Below are 24,657 nucleotides of genomic sequence, written 5' to 3' on the forward strand. Positions count from 1 at the left end.
GTCTTTCATGCGATGCTTAGTGTCAACAGAAAGTGTTGGTTTGTTTCCTGTTACGAACAAAATTATTTTTAAAGCAGTTTTTTTTTTTTTTTTTTTTTTTTTTTTTTTTTGGAATACAGTGATCAATAGATCATTATATTTTGATGCGACGTAGCAACTCTGTCCTACAAAGAAATTTTGTCTGCTTTAGGTGCCTATTTCAAGGAATCAGTTAATGTAGTTGCAAAACGGTATACATTCTTTCGTACAAAATGTACGGCCGGTCAAACTAATCGGGAGTGGGTTGCAACTTTGCAAGGCCTTACAAGGGATTGTGCTTTTGAGTGTGAATGTGGACTCCCTTATTCAGATACTATGGTACGTGATGCAATTGCACAGAACATTTCTGATGTTCGTATACGGGAGCAAATTTTGAAACTCGTCAATCCCTCCCTTCAACAAGTGATAGACATATTGGATAGGCAAGACACACTTGACTTTGCTCAGGAATCATTTGAAACTTCGCCAGCTGTGTGTCACATTAACCGGCCCGCCGGGCGAGCTGCATGGAACTGTAAACAGCCCTCGCGCATGTCCGCGCAGCCACGTGTCCCGCGCCAGCATGCAAATGCAGTGCTAAAGTCCTGCCCGCGGTGTGCTACTAGACATTCGTGTGAGAATTGCCCGTCCTGCCAGGCTATTTGCTTTTTCTGTAATAAAAAAGGACATGTTCAGAGTGTTTGCCAGGAAAAGCTCTGAAAGGACACACACAACCATTCCAGGCCCTTTGCTTCGCACCGGAATCAAACCAAGAATACTCAGGCTCGTGAACCTTCGCCCATGGACATTCATGTAGTTAATTCCACTCTGCCCACTGCCACTCTCTCTAACAGTGACGGTGTTCGTCCCACAAAAAGTGTGCGTCGACGTCGCCGGAAATCACGTCAATTAGCAAGTGATTCTGTACCAGTGTCTGTTCAAATTGCACAAAACAGTCGCTCTCGTCGTCAGCAGGACAATAAACATTTTGTAGACTTGGACATTAATGGCAACGTGATCCCATTCCAGCTCGATACCGGAGCTGCAGTTTCATTGATCAATAAAGACACGTACAAACAACTGGGCACACCTCCGTTGCATGCCGCAAATGTTAAGTTACATAGTTATTCCGAACAGCATATCCCTGTGTTAGGACAGTGCAGCCTTCTTGCAACATACAAGGGACAAACAAAACTTGTGTCATTTTACGCTCTTCGTTCTTCTTCTGCAGTGAACTTGTTTGGTTTAGATTTATTTCAGTTGTTTAACTTGTCTATCGTAAATCAGGTCCTATCAGTGAACCAGACTGTGCCTTCAGCCAGTGTTTCTCGTCTATGTGAAGAACTTGCAGACATTTTTGCCCCGGGCCTTGGTTGCGCTAAGAATTATGACGCACATTTGGAACTGAAAGTAGACGCGCAACCGAAATTTTTCAGAGTGCGCAATATTCCCCATGCATTGCATGATGAGGTCGCAAGAACATTACACGATTTAGAATCACAAGGTGTGATTGAACGTGTGCAGGCTTCTCTCCGGGCATCACCCTTAGTAGTATTGCCAAAACCTTCCGGCAAATTGAGACTTTGCGTGGACTTCAAGGCAACAGTGAATCCACAACTAGTGATTGCCACTTTTCCTTTACCCCGCCCGGAAGATCTTTTTGACAAACTGTGCCCGGGTAAATATTTTTCTAAGTTGGACCTAGCAGATGCGTACTTGCAAATACCGGTGGACGAAGAATCCCAGCGCGTATTGGTGGTTAACAAGCATCTTGGTTTGTATCGATTCAAAAGACTGCCATTCGGGTGTGCATCCGCCCCTGCATTGTTCCAGCAATATTTACAAACTGTTTGTGCGTCGGTCCCTACTGCAGCAAACTATCTGGACGGTATTGTGATCTCCAGAAAGACAGAAGAAGAACATTTAGCCAATCTCAGAACATTAGTTCAGGTCTTGCGACAAAACGGTCTTCGCTTGCGGAAGGACAAATGTGTGTTTTTTGCTCGTGACTTACCATATTTGGGACATGTAATCAATGCCCAAAGCATACATCTGCGTCCAGAGCACCTTTGTGCCATACAAGACTTGCCTTCGCCGCAGAATTTGAAGCAGCTACAGAGTCTGCTGGGAAAAATTAACTATTATCATAACCATATCCCACATGCCTCTTCCATTTTGGCTACGCTTCATCGCTTACGCCGTAAAGGTGTTCCGTTCATCTGGACGACAGAATGCGAACGCGCCTTTCGCCAGTTGAAATCGGCGTTGCTTTCTAATACTTACCTTACGCCATTCGATCCCCAGAAATCCCTTTTGTTGATGGTAGATGCATCGGATTTCGGGATCGGAGCTGTGCTTGCGCACAAAGATGGTTCGCATGATCGCGCTATTGCCTTTGCGTCCAAATTGCTCTCGTCAGCGCAACGAAATTATTCACAGATCGAGAAAGAAGCTTTGGCTCTCGTATTTGGTGTTACAAAGTTTCATGATTTCTTGTATGGTCGTCACTTTACCATCATCACAGACCACAAACCTTTGACATCGCTTTTTCATCCGCACAAGCCTGTACCTCCACGTACAGCGCAGAAATTCATTCGCTGGTCTCTTTTTCTCTCGCAGTACCGCTGCGATATCTTGTATCGGTCCACTGCTAAGCACGGAAACGCCAATGCGTTGTCCCGTTTGCCTGTTGCTGAGGATAGAGCATTCGATTCTTTCGAACTTGCTTGCATGTTCATTGATTCGGAAACCGATGACGTGGTTGAATCGTTTCCAATTGACTTTCATCGTGTAGCTACAGCCACAGCTGCTGACCCTGTCCTTGCTACCGTTTTGTGTTTTGTTGCCACGCAATGGCCTTTGTCAAAGTCACGGATCGAGGATCCGTGGGTTCGCCGATTTTTGCACACAAGGAGAGACTTTTTGTTCGACGTAGTGTTTTGCTGTTGCGTTCTGGTAATGATCAGTCCAGAGTCGTGGTCCCACGTTCGTTACAGTCCTCTGTCTTACGGCTTCTCCACCAAGGACATTGGGGTATAGTGCGAACGAAACAACTTGCTCGTCAGCACTGTACTTGGTTCGGAATCGATGCTGCGATTGCGAATATGTGCTCTTCTTGCATTGCGTGTGCCGAACAACATTCCGCACCACTGCGGAAATTCTTTGCATGGCCGAAAGCCACTTCCCTTGGCAACGCGTACACATCGATTTTGCTGGTCCATTCTGGAATGCTCGATGGTTCGTTGTGGTCGATTCTTTCAGTAATTTTCCTTTTGTTGTCCGGATGTCTTCCACGACGTCATCTGCCACCATCCAAGCGTTATCTGCTATCTTTTGTATTGAAGGTCTTCCACAGACTATTGTTTCCGACAATGGCCCACAATTCATGTCCGCAGAATTTCAGTCATTCTGCAAGGCCAATGGTATTCAACATCTAACATCCGCGCCATTTTCGGCTCAGTCAAACGGTGCCGCTGAACGATTGGTCCGGACTTTCAAGTCACAGATGTTGAAGCTGAAAGAGTCGCATTCTCGGGAGGACGCGTTATTGCTCTTTTTGTCATCGTATCGCTCTCAGCCCCGAGATGGTCGTTCGCCGGCTGAGTTGCTCCACGGTCGTCCTCATCGAACCTTGATGTCTTTGCTACATCCGCCGCATCAGGTTCCTGTGCAGCGGCAGACACCTGCTTTTGCACCAGGCAACGTTGTATATTATCGCAACTATCGCGGTTCACAGCGTTGGCTCGCAGGGCGCATTCTTTGCTGCCTCGGCCGCGCTATGTATCTGGTTTTGTGGGCCTCTGGTGAGGTGCGTCGGCATCTCAATCAGCTGCGCCTCTGTCGTCGCACGGGTTCTGCCGCTCCCCGTCTGCTTTCAGCGATGGTGCCGTCCGGTCAGCGCCCGGCGGACCCATCTACTGGCTCGCCTCATCCCCAGGTGTTACCGACGCTGCCTTCCATTTTGCCCCATGGCGACGCGCCGCCGCCGCCTGTTATCCCGCTGGCGCCGCCTGCAGAGGACGCGTCGCTGCTGCCGCCGGGCGCCTCCCTGGGTCACGCGCCGCCGATCGCTTCCCGTGACCCGCTGTCCTCCGACTTGGAACTCTTGCCCGCTCCGGACCATCTGTCGTCTTCGCCAGTCGGGTGCTCCGACTCGATGGAGGTCGACCCGTTGGCCCCTCCTGACTATCTTCGGGCGCATACCCCGCATGTTGGCATGCACCCTGGACTAGGTTTTCAGGCGTTTCCTAGCTCCCCTCGGACCGAATGGCCGGGTGCGGGTGGCACAGCCTCGCCTGTAGTTAGGCTCCCCACCTCGTCGCATACGCCAACATGGGGTCCTCCCCACGCAGGCGGAAGCCTTATAACACAACCGTCCGCAGATTTGCGGGGGAGGAATGTGGTGTCACAGCCAGACACCACACTTGCTAGGTGGTAGCTTTTAAATCGGCTGCGGTCCATTAGTATACGACGGACCCGCGTGTCGCCACTATAAATGATTGCAGACCGAGCGCCGCCACACGGCAGGTCTAGAGAGACTTACTAGCACTCGCCCCAGTTGTACAGCCGACATTGCTAGGAAAGGTTCACTGAGAATTACTCTCTCATTTGCCGAGACGATAGTTAGCATAGCCTTCAGCTAAGTCAATTGCTACGACCTAGCAAGGCGCCATTTATCCTTTGCTATGTATCTAATGAAGCATGTACAGTAACAAGACCAATGTTCACCAATTGTGGATTAAAGTTAAGTATTCCAGCAGCTACGTACTTTTCTTTATAGCATTCATTACGTATCCTGTTTCAGACCTCAAGCCAGCCTGCGTGAGTTTAAGTGCGTGCCTTTCGGTTACCCGTCACTGTGGACTGGCTGTCTTGTCAGTCCACAACATATCTCTTTATTAGTTCCTTACTAATTCATACAGTTCAGACATTCTTCTGATTGTGATCTATTCTCTGGTGCGCCCCAGAGTTCCTCATAATATTCTGCTGACATAGCTGCAGACATTGTCATATAGCAGGTGGCGTGCAAGCACTGATGCAGCTGTGCTGTGGTCCTAGGTGGTCACCAGGTCTTCTCTAATGCACAATGTTGCATCGTTCAAATGGCATGGTGATGGCGTTGCCCGGAGTTGAAGTCTGGACCAATGGTGAGGAGCAGGGGCAGGCAGATGGTGTAGTGTTGCCTGCCCAGGCTGGGCAGAAAGGCAGATGACCTTCCTTTGTGGTCCATTGGCATCTGAGTTTACAGCAACGATTCCCAACTGACACATGCAAGGGCTGTGTTTGTGGGCCACTGTGAACCATCCGGAACAAGGCAAAGACTGGGATCTGGCATAATTTTCGAAGTCAGTCGAGCTGGAGTGGCTTCTCGAAGGCTAGCCCCAGGGCACTGATACCTGGAACAGTGTCACGGATGTCTTGCGCTGCTGGGGGGTGGTGATCAAGCAGGAGCAACGTCTGGTTGTGGCCGATGTCCGTGGCTTGTGGCCTGATTCAGGTACTCGTGGTCCGATGACATTGGGAGCCAATTGCGCAGTTCACTGACCAGCACCTGCTGTCTCGCTGTGGCCTTGTTGCAGTTCTGGGCTCTGACTTCTCCTCCAAGTTCTCCTACTGTTTTGTCCCATTACAGTATTTTACTGTGTCCTTTATTATTTGCATTAAAACTACAGATAATACAGTATTTGGCAATGAGCTCACTTTGTTTCCACATGTGTTCTGTGAGTTCAATGGATCTGGTATTGGTTCCATTGTTACAATGGCAGCAGTGGCTCAGACAGTAACAACAGCAGTTAAACTTGCTTCATAGGGTGCCACAGTTCTTCAGCACCTGCCATCAGCACAACCACCCATGTGCCCAGCTTTTAGCACTATTCCACAAGATGAAGGATGAGTGGGACACATATGTCTGGCATTTGCAGCAATGTTTCAAGTAGAGAAACTGGCTTTGCAAAAATCTTTTTCTTGTCTGAGGTCAAGCTCAAAACATTTCATTTGCTTCGAAAAGCTGCTCCATTGATGGACCCTGCAGCTTTGTCACTTCCTCAAATGGGTGTGTTGATGAATAATTAGTAACATCAGAAACCCAACTTTGTGCACTTAAACCAGTTGTGTCATGCACAGGTAACCAACCTTCGGGGGCTAAGACAGAAGTGCAGACTTAAGTGTGATCATTTTCAACAGTCCTCTAGTTATTCTCTGATACATGATGTAATGGTCTGTTCTGCTCCAAATAGAGAGGTGTATTATGTTTATTGCTAAGGCATTCAAAGAGTCACAGACTGCAAGTGAACACTTTGATGATGTAGTGGGTGTAGTGGTGGTGTGTTCAGTACCATAGGAACAGAGTAATTCATGGACAGTCTCATCGTTTTCTTCTAGTTCACACTCTTCGCTGTCAGCCTGTGGCTCTTCCTGATGCAGTATCCCCTTGTGCCCTCATTTCTTCTGAGCAAATGTTCACAGCAGCTCCACGCATCGGTTAGCACAGCATATTGTGGCTGCCCATGGGGCCAGTCCTCAGATGTGGAGATGGAGTTCCTGGAGGTTCAAACTGTCATGCCAGTGATCAGCCAGGAGTTCAGTGTTCCAGCAAGATTGCAAATCCGGCAATGGCTATTCTGTTTCCATGTTGATACCATGGCCTGTGTCTTCCATGACTCTTGAAATGTATCATCACTTGGGATGCCCTTCTCTTTCATCCATCAATCATTATTTGGTCAGTTACAGTGATTAGCCAATTCCTGTTTAAGGCCGGTTCACTATCAATGCTCATTATCAGTATGTCACACAGGCAGTCATATTTTTGGCCATTGAAAGGTCGAAGTCCAAAAACATTTTTGGCCTCAATGTGTTCAGGGTTTTTGCTCTACAGATTCAAGGTGCTGTACATCTTGTTTCTGACTCCATCCCATTCCAGGCATTAGACAACCTCTGTCATGAGTTTGGGTCACTGTTTTCACTGGCAATGAGTGCTGCAAAAGGCTACAAGACCTGCATCATTCTTAAACCGATAGCCATACCCAAATTTTGTGAACCTCAGCCTATCCCATTTGCTTTGTATCCACCTGTTATGGAAGACTTAGGCAGGTTGCATGGCCTAGATATCATTGAATGATTTCCTTCCAGCCAGTGAGCTACTCCTCTGGTTGTTACATAAAAGCCTATGGGGGTACTTTGTTCATGCAAGGATTTTAATTTTACCAATCTGCAGCAGATCGCTGGCCCATTCCCCACCCAGAAGAAATATTTGAGTAATTTTGTGGGCAGTGAGTGTTTCTCTAAAATTGACTTGGAGGTGTATCTGTAGCTTCAGCCAGATTCTGCCTCTCAACAGATAATGGTCACCAGCTTGACCTATGGGTGTTCCATACACATGTCTGCTGTTTGGTATTGTCAGTGCACTCGCCATTTTACTGGGACTTTTAAAACAGTTAATGCAAGTTGTTCTGTGCTGCATAAACTATCTTGATGACATCATCAACACAGGTTCTTCATGGCAGGAACATCCCGCTAAGATTCAAGTTCTGTTCACGAAATTACAAGGGGCAAAACTTAACTGCAATCTGCAAAAATTAAAGTTTTCCAGACAGGAGTTGAATATTTAGGCTACTTTCTTTTGAAGGATGTCATCAGACCCATGAAGAACTGTATAGCAGCTACTGATAACCTCCCTAAATTGTGGAACCTCAAGAAACGCCAATTGTTTCTGGGCAAAGTCAGTTATTGTTCATAATTTATCATTAATGTAGAATGCTCATCTCATCAGCCGAACAAGTTACGGAAAAATGGTGTTCCTTTTATCTGGTCAGCAGCCCGTGACAGAACATTGACCCACATAAAGACACTGCTAAAGACATTGCCATGCCTCAGTACCTTTACACCACAAATGCTCTCCAATAAGGAGTTGAAGTGGTGTTAGCTCACAGAAACACTGATGGTTCTGAACAGCCTCTCCTGCATTCCTCTAAAACCTTGACAGCTGCTCAATGCAGTTGTTCTCAGATACAAAACTGTAGATACTGGAGCTGTTTGCTCTCCCTCTATCAGAACCATCTGTGCCCTCAGTGCTTGCCAACCCATCATGCCTGCAGCCACAGCAGATGTCAGTGGGTAGTCTGCCTTCAAGCACTGCTTCATTCCAGGGGTCAGGTGTCGTAGTGGCGCCTTTGGGTGAAGACCTGTTGGACACTGACAATGTCGAGATGCGAGCACCAGCTGTGCCAAACTCCTTGCCGATGCACAACATTGGTTGCCTGAACACTGTCCTCCCACAAGTGCACCCACCAGCCCTCCCACAGTCATAATTGCATCTATCCCTCATTGCTGGCTCGTCATCATTCAGGACACTTCCAGCTATGTGACGTATCAGTCCAGTGACAACTGACAGCGCAGCACAGTGATGACGACACCTCATCTGACATGGATGAGCCAATGGAGGCAAATATTGTTAACGAGCAGCTGCTGTTGTGTTGCCGCGACTGCTGCAGTGTCACCTGAGCAGGCTTCATGGCCTACTCAGACACAACAGACTGTCTCTGGTAGCAGTCCCACGTGTGTGGCCTTCCGCCTTTTTACTCCGATGGCTGTGTTGTCAGCTCCCCAAAAGGGTGCCGCTTCCATCACACCCAAAGAGTTTATGTTCAACACTGCTGGAGAGAGAATGAAATGAGACCACCTGCTTCGCATGCTGCCGACACCATTGTCGACCAAGTGGGGATAGCCACACTCCAGCAGCACATCCTACTGTCTCTTGTGTCATCTGTGCTCCATGAAGATTCTACTTGCCAATTAGGACTGTTCTGTGATTTGTTTTGACAAACTTGCTTGTTACCGGATTTGGCCTGGACTGGTTTTTGCACTGCTTCTGTACAAGTGTGTGCACAATCTCTGGTTGTCTGTCACTGCAACTGTATTTACTGCATACTTTTTTATTTGCAATAAAACAGTAGATACAACAGCTCCTTCAAATCCTATCCTGAAATTAACATCTGTAATTTTAATGCCATTTGTTGAAGAACCTAATGTCATATTCATTACAATTATAGTTCCAGTTGGTGCAGGGAGTGGCAACTGACCCTTAACATAGACAAATGTAATGTATTGCGAATACACAGAAAGAAGGATCCTTTATTGTATGATTATATGATAGTGGAACAAACACTGGTAGCAGTTACTTCTGTAAAATATCTGGGAGTATGCGTGCAGAGTGATTTGAAGTGGAATGATCATATAAAATTAATTGCTGGTAAGGCGGGTGCCAGGTTGAGATTCATTGGGAGAGTCCTTAGAAAATGTAGTCCATCAATAAAGGAGGTGGCTTACAAAACACTCGTTCGAACTATACTTGAGTATTGCTCATCAGTGTGGGATCCATACCAGGTTGGGCTGACAGAGGAGATAGAGAAGATCCAAAGAAGAGTGGCGAGGTTTATTTGGTAAGTGTGATAGCATTACGGAGATGTTTAGCAAACTCAAGTGGCAGACTTTGCAAGAGAGGCACTCTGCATCGCAGTGTAGCTTGCTGTCCAGGTTTCGAGAGGGTGCGCCTCCTGAGGAGATCACGAATGTAAAATTAGAGAGATTTGAGTGCACACGGAGGCTTTCCAGCAGTCGTTCTTCCCGCGAACCATACGCGACTGGAAAAGGAAAGGGAGGTAATGACAGTGGCACGTAAAGTGCTCTCCGCCACATACCACTGGGTGGCTTGTGGAGTATAAATGTAGATGTAGATGCAGATAGTTAAGTAGAAAATTATGGCAGCAATCCAAATGACATACTGTTGTATTTAGTTCCTTACAAGAACAAAATTTGAATGACTACTAAGTAACAATATGGCAAATATTCAGCACAATATTTATGACATCTACATCTATGTGTACAATCTGTAAGCCACTTCATGATTTATGACAGAGTGTACTTTTTGTATCACTGCTGTTTCCTCTCCCCTGTGTCCCATTCAAGACTGGTGCATGGGAAGAACAACTGATGAGACACATTTATATCACCTCTAATTTCTCTGATTTTTGAGAGATGTATATGGGAGGAGGTAAAGTGTTGCCCAACTCTTCTCGGAATCTAATTTCAACATTCAACTTCTTCATTGCCTCTCATGTAGTGTCTGCCACTGAAGTTCATTGTGCATCTTCATAATGCTCTCCTACTTACTAAACAAACCAGTAATGAAACCCACCAATCTTCACTACATCATTTCTGTCTCCTCAATAAAATCAATCTGTAAGGGTCTCAGAATTACATATCCATAAGATTCTTCTAATGAATCCATCCACTTTATATACAATTAGTTTGTGCGATCATTTCACTTTAGGTCAGGCCCCATTGTTACTACTAACAAGAAGAGGTCAGGATAGGATCAATTTTTTGAAACCGTTTATACGGTGATGTAGGGTAGGGTCTCAGTTATTACACCCTGCAGCCATTCAGCCTGGTGGGGCATAGTTTGCAAGTAATAGACAAAAAAAAGTTTAAATCATTATCAAAATAATCTTGAACATTATTTCGTATTCAGTTAATTGGTTTAAATGTAATTATTTACTTCTAATCCTTTGTTATGTCATTTTAATCATTGGATTAACTTTTTGATTTGCAGTCATTTTTTCTTTAGTTCTTCTTTTATTTGGAATCCATGTCCATGTAATTTTAATAATAATAATAATTATTTTTATTATTATTGTTATTAACTTTGATTTAATTTATTCCATTTTATCATTTTACATTATCATCTAGGTTAATGCATTCATTATTTCTACTTCTCATTTTGCTTGAATTTCATTTCGCTTATAATCCCCTTTTTCATTTAAATCTTCATTTACATTATTTTATCCATAGCGCAATAAGAATTTTTGTTTTATATGTCTGTATGAAGATTAGCTACCAAAAGTATGTACATCTTGTAACGAAAAATACATTAATGATGGAAGCTGAAGAAATGAATTAATATTTGTGCTATGATTGGGACTTGCACCTCAGTCTCCTTGCTACTAGGTAGGTTTGCTAGACATTACACCACCATCGCACTATTGCTAACATAAAGACATGGACTACCCTACCGTAATGCCTACCCTAACACAAACTTGAGGAAAAATTAATCATATCAGAAAAATACGTTATTGACACCATTCTGCAGTCAATATAAATAGATTACTTCACATTTTAACCAATAGATTGGCATTTTCAAATGTTTAAATATTATAATAGGTAAATTAAAAAAATAGTCTCACATGCACATAGATTTGAAATGGAAAAGAATGAATGGAAGAGAAAATGAGAGCAAATCAAAAAGCTAATATGATGGTTAAAAGAGATGACAAAGGAATAGAAACAAAAAATTTACATTTAAACCAATCAGTTGCTTAAAAATAATTATCAATGTCATTTTGCTAAAGATTTATAAATAAAAAGCTTCAAAGCACCTGACACAATTTGAACCCACAATTTTCTGCATGTGAGGAAAGCAACTTAAGCATTACACTGTGCTGCCATTCAGTGTATTATTCCTATTTTGACAGTTCTAGACCATCATGTGAAATTCTGGAATTTTTTTCCTTGATTACTCACAAATGATGGTCCACAACAGTGAATGGCTGCAAGATGTCACACCTGGGGACCCTAACCTACACCAGCATTTAAATGGTTTCAAACAATTGATCCCAATTTAGGGGATCTCTCCTTGTAAGTATTTTAGTAGTTTTACTGTTTCCAGTGATGTATCACCAAAAGGGTTTTCCAACATTCATGTATCTCTTTGCCTATTTATGTGAAATATATCACATTTATTTGCATTCAGAGTGAACTGACAATACCTGTACCAGTCACCAATCCTGTGCAGTTTTTTCTGCATTTGATTAATGTCTTTGCACACTGTAACCTTCCTATAGACAACACAGTTGTGTATGAACAGACTCCTGGACTTTCTATTTTTATCCACTATGTCACTTCTGTACAATATAAATAATAATGACCCTACAACATTTCCTCCTGGTATTCCCAAAATTAGTTTTATATCTGTCAAATATTATCTAATTAAGAACTATGTGTTGACTCCTGTCTGCTACAATGTCCTGAATCTAATAATAAATTTGATCCAATGATCAATAAGCTTGTATTCTGTTCACTAAATGAAAGATTGGAATTGTTCAAATGCTTTAGGCAGTTCGAGAAACACTGCATCAACATTGTCTGTGGAGCTCTGGATCTAATACGATGAACAGCATGAGCTGACTTTTGCAACATCTCTTTTTCCAGATTCCATGTTGGTTTCTATACAGAAGATTTTTGTTCTTCAAAATGTCCGAAATAAGTATCATAAAATATGCTCCATAATTCTACAATAAATTGGTATCAGTGATATAGGCCTACAATTACGTGCTTCTGCACAATGACACTATCAGAAAATTGATATGACATATATTTCTTTCCAATCATTTCATACCCTTCATTTCTCCAGCAACCTACAATTAACTGTGCTATATTGCTAGAGGGAGAGCATAATGTTTTGCATAAGCTCTGTAGAATCTCACCCATTTCACCAACAATACCAAGAAAGCAGTCAATCCCAGCTCACAGATTGACATCATGTCACCTGACTTCCAGAAGGTATTTTATACAGTTCTGCACTGATGACTGATGAGCAAAGTATGAGTATACTGAATATCAGGTCAGCCATCTGATTGGATTGAAGAGTTGTTAAACAAAACACAGAATTATCTCTTCTGATGTATAACTTGCTTCGGGTGTACCCAAAGTGTATATTATAGGCCCATGGATAACATTGGAAGTTCTGTAAGGCTTTTTGCGGATGATGGTATTGTACGTAGAAGTCGCAACACTAGAAAATCACAGTGAAATGCAAGAAGACCTGCAGAGGATTTATGCTTGGTGCAAGGATTGGCAGTTGAGCTTCAACATAAACAAATCTATCATGTTGTGCATAACAGGCAGAAAAATCCAGTATTGCAGAATTATACAACTGCAGAACAGACACTGGAAGCAGTTACAACCATCGATTGGTAGGACATGTTCTGAGGCATCAAGGGATCACCAGTTTAGTATTGGAGGGCAGCGTGGAGGGTAAAAATCATAGAGGGAGACCAAGAAATGAATACACTAAGCAGATTCAGAAGGATGTAGGTTGCAGTAGGTACTGGGAGATGAAGAAGCTTGCACAGGATAGAGTAGCATGGAGAGCTGCATAAAACCAGTCTCAGGACGGAAGACCACAACAACAACAATGCATACAGAGTGATTTAAAATGGAATGACTACATAAAACTGATTGTCAGACTGTGACTCATTGGAAGAATCCTCAGGCAGTGTAGCCACACACAAAAGAAGTAGCTCATTCAACCAATACTTGAATATTTCTCATTTGTCTGGAATCCATACTGCACATTAAGCGTAAGTGTGAAAGCATCTCAGAAAACCTATGTCTGGTGGAGAAATCCTTTTCAAATCCAAATTGAGTCTGATTAAGCACCTGATTTTGAGATAAGTTTATTATGGTCCTTGCGTGTATAATTTTCCAGTACCTTTCAAAAGGACATAAGCAGCAAAATGCATATTTCAGTGTGCCTGGAAATATAGCCTGTGATTGTGATGTATTTTATATGTGGTGAATGCACTGCACGTAGGTGAAGATTTCAATAATTTACTTGAGTGGTATCAACTCCAGACAATTTCTGCTTTTGACAGAGTTAATTAAATTCTTGAGTCCTTTGGATTCGATGATGATTCTTACATGCAAAATACTTTAGATTATTGCTGTATTTGTTTGGCACTGGACTCTTGATTGTGATAGCATGTGTGATTAGCTTTACTCACAAGGAACATGTATTACAATAATTAAGTTTCTAACCATGTGACTAACAAAGTGCACCTTGTGCCTACCCATAATCACTGATTTTGTTCAAATTTATGGTATATTCATGGCTAAGCCAGAAATAAAAGTGAAGGAAGTAGGAGCTTCAGATGCCTGAGCATTTAGAAAAAATTTCATTTTTGGGGTAAGGTGATGCATGAGACATATAACTTAGTGTGATTACCAGGTAGCAGTTAATGGAGGGGGAAAGAGTATGAAATGGTTATCCAAGGGTTGTGGAATTGCGTCCCTATGGAGAATTTTTTTTTTTTTTTTTCAATATTCACATTTCTTACGCTATAAATGAACTGAAATAATGCTCAATATATTGTATTTATTAATATTTTTATAAGAGTCATGGAAAAAAGGCAACTGAAAATTTGGGATTGCAAATAAATTTTGAGGAATAGATTGTAAGACGTACATGAGAACTTCATATTTATAATTAGAAACTTCTATTGCTTCACAGTTGATGATTTACACATCTTCTGTTAACATTTGTCGTAAAATGGGGGAACAACTAACTGTCTTGACATTTTCCACACATTATAAATGGTGAAATTTTACAATTGCATGCTTGTTTTAAGTTTCTGGGTGTGAGTGTGTGTGTCTGGTACAGGTAAAATTGGCCCATTGAGAGAGAAAACAAAACCACATCCCAAGAAGACTACATCAAAGTACAATCCATAATATGTCCCCAGCTATCCTCACCATATTTAATGAAATGACGAGCTATGTATGCCATCTGCCAAGCTATGTGGTGAGAAAGAACCTTTTATGAGTGTAAACATCTCAGCGCACAGCTTGGCACAAAGCACACATAACTTGTCATTTCATAACATTAAATATGGTAAGGATAGCTGGTGAGATATTATGGAATGTATTTTGGAGCAGTCTTCTTGGGATGTGATTTTGTTTTCTCTCATGATGGGCCAATTTTACCAGCAGTGGGAACCTATTGTTCACTCCTAACCGCCAAGGGCCAGTGGGATACAAAGTCCAGTGCACTTTATTTACAGTCCCTTCTTGGAAAATCATTTGCAGAGTCTTCATGGACCCTGTAAGTACCTTCCCTTCTCGGATACTTATTTGCAATCACAAATTTTCTTTTACTTTTCCTTCTCAAGCCTTTTATGAAAGTACTAATAAATACAATATATTGACCATTATTTTGGTTTATCTGCAGCATAAGTAATGCAAATATTTAAAATTAAAAATATTTTCGCAAAGGGACTGAACCCCATGAACTTCGAGTTACTGGTATGTACTCTTTCTGCTGTGCCAATCACTGCTTGGCAACTATACCAGCATCAGTGACTCATGTCTCATGCAACCCATGTCAAAACCGCTATTTTTTCTGAATGCTTGGCTATCTGAAGCTTCCACTTCTGTCACTTTCGTTTGTGGCTAACCTCTGCATATACCATGAATTTGGACGAAAATGGTGATGACAAGTATTTGTGGTCCATAACCTATCAACCTCTCGCTCTCACTGCTCTATATAATTAAGTCAATAACCTCTTAAAAATGATGATTAAGGTCTTCTGAAATCAGAACAGTTTCTATTGAGCACTGAATTAATTATACTTTATAAGTTCAAACAAAACTTGCCACCAATGTCTGAAGTTCATTTAAGACACACTGGCATTCACATGATTTAAACACCCCTTGAGTCAACTATGCTTTCAGATCCAGTCCTGTTGCCATAAAACTAACTTGAATTGAACATTTATCACATTTGGTGGCTACTTTTCACACTCTGAATTGCAATTGTGCATGAATGTCTTGCTTCAGAACCCTGTCCTTTTCAGTGATACGTATTGTACACATCCAAGCCTGCCTCCATACAATATCAGATACTCAAATAGCACATCTCTGCCTGGCCTTCAGGGTATCTACGCAGATATGTCAGAAAGACTGAGGCACTTTCCCATTAAATTAAATCGAGAAAACTCAGTAGCTATCAGAATACTGGTTTAGTGAGCATCAGATGTTTTGTCTAACACATTTGGTAGTTGGGCTTCATCACAATGCTTTGAAGCTATACAACAGTGATAAATAAGCAAATTTTATTGCTGGTACTGACTTTCCATTTAGATATATATTGCTTTTTACATATTCTTCTTCATGAAAATGATGTGCAGCAAGTCACTGCCAATGAACTGATACACATATGGCATGACATCATCTGCACAGTTGTTCGCTAGATGAACTGAAGCATTTTCTGTGAAAGGAAGTCTTGGAGGATCTGGCTAGAGCATAGCTCTTGTACTTATTTTGTACCACTGGTGAGCATTTACCAAATAGTCATCTGGTGAACAGTCATCAATTACAGCCTCCAATAAAGTAATGACATATTCTACATCACTTTCTGAGTCACTAAATTCAGTGTCGAATGTAGGATCACTATTGATACTCATTTTCATATGTACTGCGTAAAGAACAATACAGGACAGAGGCTGAGACCATGCAATTTGCTTTTGATTTTGCAAAGGTGCACAAGATGCACTGAATGAATATAGACATGATTTTAATTTTTCTGAAGTTTGTTCCTTCATTTCCCAAGTAAATTAGAGGTTTTAAGTTTCTGCCATTATGGGATAACTTGGGACTTTAAGCTGTTATGGAAGCATATTGTTTGTTGTAATATGAAATCAGTGCTCCTTCTCTGTTTGTTCCGACCATTTCACCCAATTTGCTTTTTCTTGTACAAGATATTTTGATTCCTTTTACCATCCAAGGTTTCTTTGTTTTCTTGAGAAAGTAGCTGTTAAAGATTGATAGAAATCCATTTGTAATTACACTAAATTTTTAACTGACACATGCCACATTATACAAATCCATCCATTCAGCTTCCTGTTGTCTGTTCATTAATTAGTCCCATTGTTTCCCATACTACCACTTAATTGTAATAAGTTACTAACTTTGGCTCATTGCACATCATGGTCAGAGAGGTCTCTCACTAACAAGTGAATGTTTATATCACTGATTACATGCTCACCTACAAATATGTTATCTATTTGTGTACTCTTTCCTGTATAATTATGGTGGTAAAATTAACAAAAGAAGTAATGTTATATGTGTTAAGTAGCATTTACAAATTGTTTCTTTTTTCTCAGTCTTCCAGAAAATTAATGTTAAAACCCCTAGAAACTATCATTTGCTTCCTTTTGTCTGTTAGATCACATAACAACATCTAAAACTTCTCTAAGGATATCTGAAAAATTTCCTAGCATGTATCTATGTCCTATAATAATTATAAATAGCTTCTGGAAGTAATAATTCAGAGGCTTTCAATTATCAGTCCAAGCAGAAGCTACTAGTTTCAGTAGATTTGAACTTGATATTATTTTTAATGTGCATGGCGACTCCTCCTTTCTTCACATTTTCTCTATAGAAATAGGCTGCTATGTTTAACATATGGATTTGTGTGTTAATGTAGTACTCAAACAGGCATAATAGATTAGCTCCCTTTTGACATTTTAGATCATGTAAACAGACAAGAAGTTAATTAAATATGTCTTTTTTTAAGAAAAAATAAGAAAAAACACTTGATGCATCACAGTAGCTTCATTCAAACAAGTTTCTTTTGAATGAGATGTTGCATTTATTTTCACTTATTTTAAAGCAGTCTGTCTGAATGAATGAGCTATTTAGCCTAAAAAAGGTTAACATCATGCACCTGTAATCACAGCTCATTGGTGACAGTGCCCCTTTATATTTCCACCTGTCAGTTCTGTTAATTTATTTATAGTCAAGTCTGCTTCCTTAGCTGAGCAGTTAGCGCATCTGACTGCCATGGAGCTGGGCCAGGTTCAATTCCTGGCCGAGTCAGAGATTTTCTATTGTTGCATTGTCCTTATCATCATTTCATCATCATCAACACGCAAGTCACCCTATGTGATGTAGACTGAAAAGACTTGCAACTAGGTAGCCAAACTTCACCAGGTGGGGACTCCCAGCCATCAATGCCATACAATCATTTCGTTTCACCTTTCTCCATCCTCTTAAAGTGTACATCATGTCTTGTGTGTTTCCGCCTCCAAATAGCAGCAACTAACACAACATTGATGAGAGTGCCCACCGAAGTCAGCAGCAACTTGTTCCATTCCTGGTTAACTCATCTGACAACATTGTACATCACAGATGATGGTGCACTGCAGAACATTAACAAAAGCCACATTAGTGTGTGAGGTTGCTGCATCTAGCTTATCCAGGTCATTCCTGATACTGTAGTAGTTATTCTTGGCCAGACTTTGGCTGTGCTCCCAGCTACCAATACCTAATCCCCTTTATTTACTTACCTAGTCAGTGTCCTAATGTTCTCTATTACTTGAACAAGTCTAGCACTAAGTTTTCAAATACTTTTGACCTAGTACTTGGATTCTATGTTTTCTTGCAGCTGTTGGTCCACAGCCCTCGCATGAATGCTACATAGCAAAAAGGTTTTCTTTTTTAACTCAACACAGTTTCTGAACTGTCTCTTAAATTCTTATCAATGGTCTGCTGCACCTTACTTTCTTCTACAGCCAATAAGGCTCCTACCATTCAAAAGGTAGTAGGCTGTATCAGCACCTCAACTCAATGGTAAGAGATTTAACTGAAATACTTCCCTTTCGCATCTTTTCTATTACCTTTTTCCTCATCCCATACTCTCAACTTTTCTTCCTTAGATATTTATCCATTATTTAATGCTTAATGTTATCCCAGTTCATTGCAGTTTGTGGATGTTGTTCAGTAGTTCACAGTCCTATCAACTGCTTTACATTCTGCAACTAGGAAATCATCTCTCCTAGCTTTTATTTGGCTGTAACAAAGCTTCTTCACTTTTAACTTAAACTGTCCACAGGCTTCTCAGGAGTCAACAGAATATCCATATCTAAAAATTTTGACACCTTTTTAATTCTGAAAACCTTCAACATCTAGAATTCCATGCCATAGTACCAACCATATACAATCTTTAATCTAATAAAGAGTCTCACGTTTTGCACTGAACCTGAGCAGTTTTGTCATCAGATTTCACCATGGTATAAATGGTTTAACTGCTAATGGCACACAAAAGTAAAGCTACGCATTGGGAAAGACATTTATTTTCATATTCCTTTCCAATTGCACAGCAGTCTTAAATAATAACTGCTATCTAAATGTCCATGCAGTTTCAGAAATACTGCAATTTCTATGAGTAGCCTGTCACATAATACTTGGTTGAAATTATCTGCATGAAATGACAGCACATTAGAAATGAAGGTGCATCATGAACTATATTAATGGCTTACTGTGGGAGAAAAGTTCAATTAATCCCCCTGCCCTGCAATTTCATCTGAAGATTAGGTAATAAATTACTATGCTTATAGGGACTGAAAGTAAAGTTTTCAGGAATCTCCAAATAAATACGAGCTCTACTTACTGTCTGACACTAATAGTTTGTAGCTATCTTGAAGGGTATGCAGAATGCAAAAACATATGATGCAAATGATGATTAATGTAAACTAAAGGCATAGTAAAACAAATATTTGTAAATGAGTTCAAATGAAGAAAAAATTTAAAAGAATCAGAATATAACATACTTACCTAGATGTAACATAATCAACAAGGTAGCTCTTGAACATACCACTCCATTTGCATATTGTGTTTAACAGTGCTTGCTTGAATGGGCGTATGTCAACTTGAAACCAAGAGTGGAATGTGTGTGTTGATGAAATCTCTTCCACTTGAAGGTAAAGATTTTCAAATGTGTCAATCTGTTAGGAAAGAAATAAAAACTGATTACTGAACAGTATTCAAAAAGATTATCTTAATTGCAGATATTAAGAAGTGTGAAGGTGCATTGTGCAACATCAAATACTGCTGTTACTACTGCACCTTGAGGTATCTTCTCCTGGAGCTGAAATATGTACTTCAGCTATTCTCACAATGTTAAGAGCATTTTTGAAATTCACAGCAGCTACTAAATATTTGCTAGAATTTCTAGAATTTTATCACAAACTAATATTCTTTATTCTGGATTCAGAGTAAAAATTAATATTGAGCCAAATCAACACCCTCCTCCATTCATGCTGTTTCTATGAAATCAAATTTTATACACTTTGCAACAGACTCAACTGCATCAAATAAGTGAAGAACTGAATGGATTATAACTAAAAACACAAATCATAAGCCATAGGTAATTTTCACATCTTTTGCCATAGGTAATTTTCACATCTTCCAATATTCTAGTGTTCATATAGACATAGTTTTATGAATATCAAAAAAGAAAGGAATTTATATAATATTGTTCAGAATAAGGATCACAACTATCTAACTGAAGTAAACTTCACATGTAGATAGGTTGCAGATTTTGTTTAATTCTCACAAAAGCAGGGGCTCTGAGTTAGGATATTTTTTTCCTCTTCTTCTCCCTCTTCTTCAGCTCCTTGAGGTTTAGGCACTTGTGCCTGTCCCACCTTCACTTTTCAATGCCATTTTGTTCTGTGTCTTCCTACATCCCTTCTTTCTCTTAGCTTGTACAGCATTGCCTCTACATTCAATCTTTGCATGTGATACTTCCCCGATGTTTTATTTTCTTCAGTCTTTTCATTAATATTAGAAATATCTATCTGAGTCCTAATATATTTATTTCTACTGCTTGTCATTTAATTTTATTGTGTTTTTCGCGGATCTGTGACTCACCTCCATATAGCAATACAAGTGTAGCCATGGCTTTATAAAATTTTAATTCTGTTTCTTTTTCATTTTTACCTACTTATTGTATTAATTACCCAACATTATTACAGACAGTAAATATTCTGTACAACTTTGATGTCAAATATAAAAATAAAAATTGCTTCCATGTTTCTTTCTTGTGCAGAGAATTATTGGCAATAGTATTCTATCAAAATGAATCAAAATTAAATGTATCTATTGATTACCTGCTCCTTGAAATTGTCCAATGTAGGAGGCGAGCCTTCAGGATCCTGCTCCTCTTCTGATGCAAGCATCTCTAGCTCATCGCCAGTCAACTGTCGTCCATACTCCAAGAACTGCTGCATATAGTTTGCACGATCATCAAGCCACAGGTATGAATATTCTTCAAACTTCTTAGAAAATTCTGTTGCCTGTAAAACAGTTGGCTGATAACTTGATGCAAACTTTCCAACTTAAGGCATTCTATACAGAAAACACCGGGACAAATCATTGTAGTGGCAGAAGAGTACAACAATTATGATAAAATTTATGAATCATTGAACTGCTCCCGTATACTAACAGTAGCTTTTTAATTAGTTTTTGTGTCTGATGTGAATGACAATACTGGAAGAATATTTTTCAATAAACTATTAACCAAAACTTTTCTTTGCGATAATTTATTTTGTTGCCAGACACTGTTGATCCTTCCCAAGGAAGGTACTATTAGTTCTAAAAGCTATGTAGTATGTCACTTTTGTATGTGTCAATTGACAGTACTGTACATTTTGCCACCTGAATGTGGTAGCAATTCTTTCATAACTTATACACTGAATTGTAATTATTTCTACAGTGTGCTTGTCTTCTGTAAAAAGGGCAGGTGATAATAGGTGTTAGCCTAATACTGGTCTGCAAATAAAATTAATATTTATATACAGTAGTCTTGAAAATATATTGAAAATAATGTTTTTCCACTATGTAAAGGCTACACATCAAATACATAATAAATTACAAGTGTTATTATAAGATCATAAATTGTAGTACTGTGATATTTTGTTTATTCAAGTACCTGAAGATCACAATGGAATGAAAAACAAAAATTTTCTTCACTGACGCAGACAAATGACTAAACAATAGTTTTTTTTCGATAAAATGCAATTTGATGAAGTAGATTTTAATATAATTTAATTGTTCTATAAAGCAACAACAATTCCACAGAAGCCAAAAGGAGTAATAAAGTTGAAATGGAAATAGCAACAAAAATTAATTTTGCCTACATGGTTTAAAACAAACCTCTTTTGCAACTTTCTTCACACCATCAAGGACTTCTTGTTTCATGTCCTTAATGTCCTCATTATTTTCCAGATCCTCCTGCAACATTTAAATACATGCATCACTTAATTTCAAATAATAATTTCACCCACACAGCAGGTAAGCATTAACTAATACACTGCAGAAGCAGTTTGACATGGGTTGCATCAGTAGCTTTTATGCAAGACAAAAAAATTACTACACATGTGAGCCTGCAAGTAATAACACTATACTGTGCACAAATGATGATTTGATTTAACAGATGGGACAGTAGGCTTACAAACTCTACTCAAATGATGACAAACACATTATTGCTAGACAATGAGAATGGAATAGAACTGAAAACAGCATACCATACTTAGTTATGAAAAACCAGAACTCCATTCATTAAAACATATGAAGAAAACAAAGAAGGAACTGATGTCAAATGGTGACACAGGAAGAAACTGCTATCGCAACATACACATAAGTTACACTATAGAAACAATGACAAAAATGCAGTGCAGTGTTTCATGTCCAGTGTACACTTCCTCAGTAATATCTTGTGTTTGGGATTTAGATCATAGTATTATGCACAATTTTCTACCTAATTTTTAGTTTGCCATAGTGGGAGACATCATCAGATGGTATGCAGATAAGGGTTTCAGTTCCACAACTTTTATTTTGTAAATGAATACTCCCTACTCCATTATCTGTGACATCCAAACTGTTCTATTTATTTGTACCAGTGAAATGTAGAAAATATTTGTTTCACAGAGCCATAAACACTGGATAATCTAAACTCATCTTCATAGTCTCTAACAGGCTATCCCAAAGCACGAGATAAAATTTTAGGTAGAAAATTATGCCAAAGCACATGACCTACATCACAAATATCAGATGTCACTTAGGAATAATGGTACTAAAAATATAAAAAAACCTACATTTCTGCCAACTACAGTGTAATAATACTCTTCTTCCTTTAACTATCTTCATTCCTCATAAAGTTGTATGATGAACATTTTTCATCCTTCTTCCATCTGCGCTACTTTTATATACATTAGTTTCCTTCTCTTTTCGGAAAGTATAATTATGTCAGTTATGTGTAATACTGTACCTTTCTTGTGATCTTCCAGTGTTTTTAATGTGGTGTACTATAAAGCAGAAATCTCTAACTGTATATATGTTCAAAAAATGCTGTATGTTTATTTGTCCCTCCTACCAATTTTAAGAGAAGATTAACAGGTTATGTGGGCAGATTCAATTATCTCCAATGACAGAGAGTGAGTGTGCCATCTAAGTGACGAAAGGAAATTTTGCAAATAAATTCCAGTTAAATGCAGTTAAAGAGTTGAGAAAGTGCCAGACTGTTGATTGATTTACTGTGGAGGATTGGAAGCAAACAATATTCAAACAGGGATGTTTCTTGCTGTGCAGTTTCCTTGTAGATATCCGACAAGCTTTCATATTGACTGTAGTCCACAAGTTTTGGTCAACTGTAATTGTTTGCAGAACTCAGTCCAGTTGTCTGCAGTCTTTTTCTACCTGGAGAAGGTGGCATCTGAGAACAACATGATCAGCGGAACCTTCTTCTCCACATTGACAGACTGGTGTGTCACTACACCCCACTCGATGCAGATGTTTTGGATATGAACCGTGACCTGGTAACAGGTGCACCATACCTTGAGTAGTGGCAATGTCGCACAGTTTGAGCCTGTCTGAGCCTGTCCCTGACGCTTGGGAATATGCTATAAACATGCGTTGCAGTGCTCCTAGTGTCCCAGCCATGCTGCCATTCATCTAACTTCCAGGCTCATAAATATCTTATATCAGTAATATGCATTCCTTTTATCTTGTACACACAATCATATTGCTCATGCTCCAACCAATACAGCATTGCCCTGTAATGTATCACAATATCCATTGAACATATCCTGAGGATCACCAGTAAATCCTCTACAGCCATAGTACAAAAGGCACTGGAGAGCCTCAGAAGTACACACTGCTGAAATCATCACAATCTTGTTTTGTAGCTGCTTACCCTGAGGCGATGTGCCCAGACACTGGCAGCTAAGCCCACAATGGCACTGAGGATAGTTTTGGGATATGATCACACCACATGCAGCAGTAATTTATAGTAAGCAGTGCCAGCACAGGCAGTCTTATGCATAATTTTGTCCACTTCCTGAGTAAAGATTATATACGTTATTGAAACTTTCTTTTCTCATTTAGAAGAATGCCTAAATATCTACAAACAGTGCTCCATTTTACGGGTATTCTGTCAAGTGTCAGGGAGGGCTTCTCACAAAAGAAAATCTTCCCTTCGGAAGTGTGTATGTGGTTTTACAAACAGCTCTAGTCAGTTTTCCGCTCTTGCACCAAAGCTGCATCTGAGCAAGCATGTCACCCTCCTTTTCCTAAAGTTTCACCTTGGAAACTGCATACACAACTATTAGAATGTAATCTGCATATGCAATAACTCCTGTTGTAGCTTCTACCTCATCTAACAGATTTAATACGGGTTCAATACTAAGATCCCAGAACAGTGGACCACTTGCGGAGCCTTGTGGACAGCCCTTGGTAACCTCTTATACAGCTCTTATACAGACACTTGGCGACATTGAGATCTCGAAGGCGTGTGAAAATTGCACCACCAAAGATTGTTCAATGCACCTGCGATGTCACAAGCGTGACTGCATACTTCATAGTTGAATTCATACTTCATTGTCAAATTTTCTACAATCTGAAGAGCTCCATTAACCACATCATCTATAGACTTCCCTTTTCTGAATCCATATTGATACTGGATTAGAC

At 40.1% G+C, this 24,657-nt stretch overlaps 1 protein-coding gene across 1 annotated transcript in view; it reads right to left on the minus strand.

Annotated features, from left to right (window-relative positions):
• Positions 1 to 24,657, minus strand: part of LOC126474748 (dynein beta chain, ciliary-like) — a 734,368-nt gene that overhangs the window by 493,189 nt on the left and 216,522 nt on the right. Inside the window, exons 18-20 of the mRNA XM_050102225.1 lie at positions 21,847 to 21,924; positions 20,802 to 20,987; positions 19,465 to 19,634 (exon numbers count right to left, since the gene is read on the minus strand). Of these exons, the coding sequence (XP_049958182.1) occupies positions 19,465 to 19,634; positions 20,802 to 20,987; positions 21,847 to 21,924 (434 nt within the window). The remainder of the gene's footprint in view (positions 1 to 19,464; positions 19,635 to 20,801; positions 20,988 to 21,846; positions 21,925 to 24,657) is intronic.

This window comes from Schistocerca serialis, chromosome 4, assembly GCF_023864345.2.
Source record: "Schistocerca serialis cubense isolate TAMUIC-IGC-003099 chromosome 4, iqSchSeri2.2, whole genome shotgun sequence".
NCBI lineage: Eukaryota > Metazoa > Arthropoda > Insecta > Orthoptera > Acrididae > Schistocerca > Schistocerca serialis.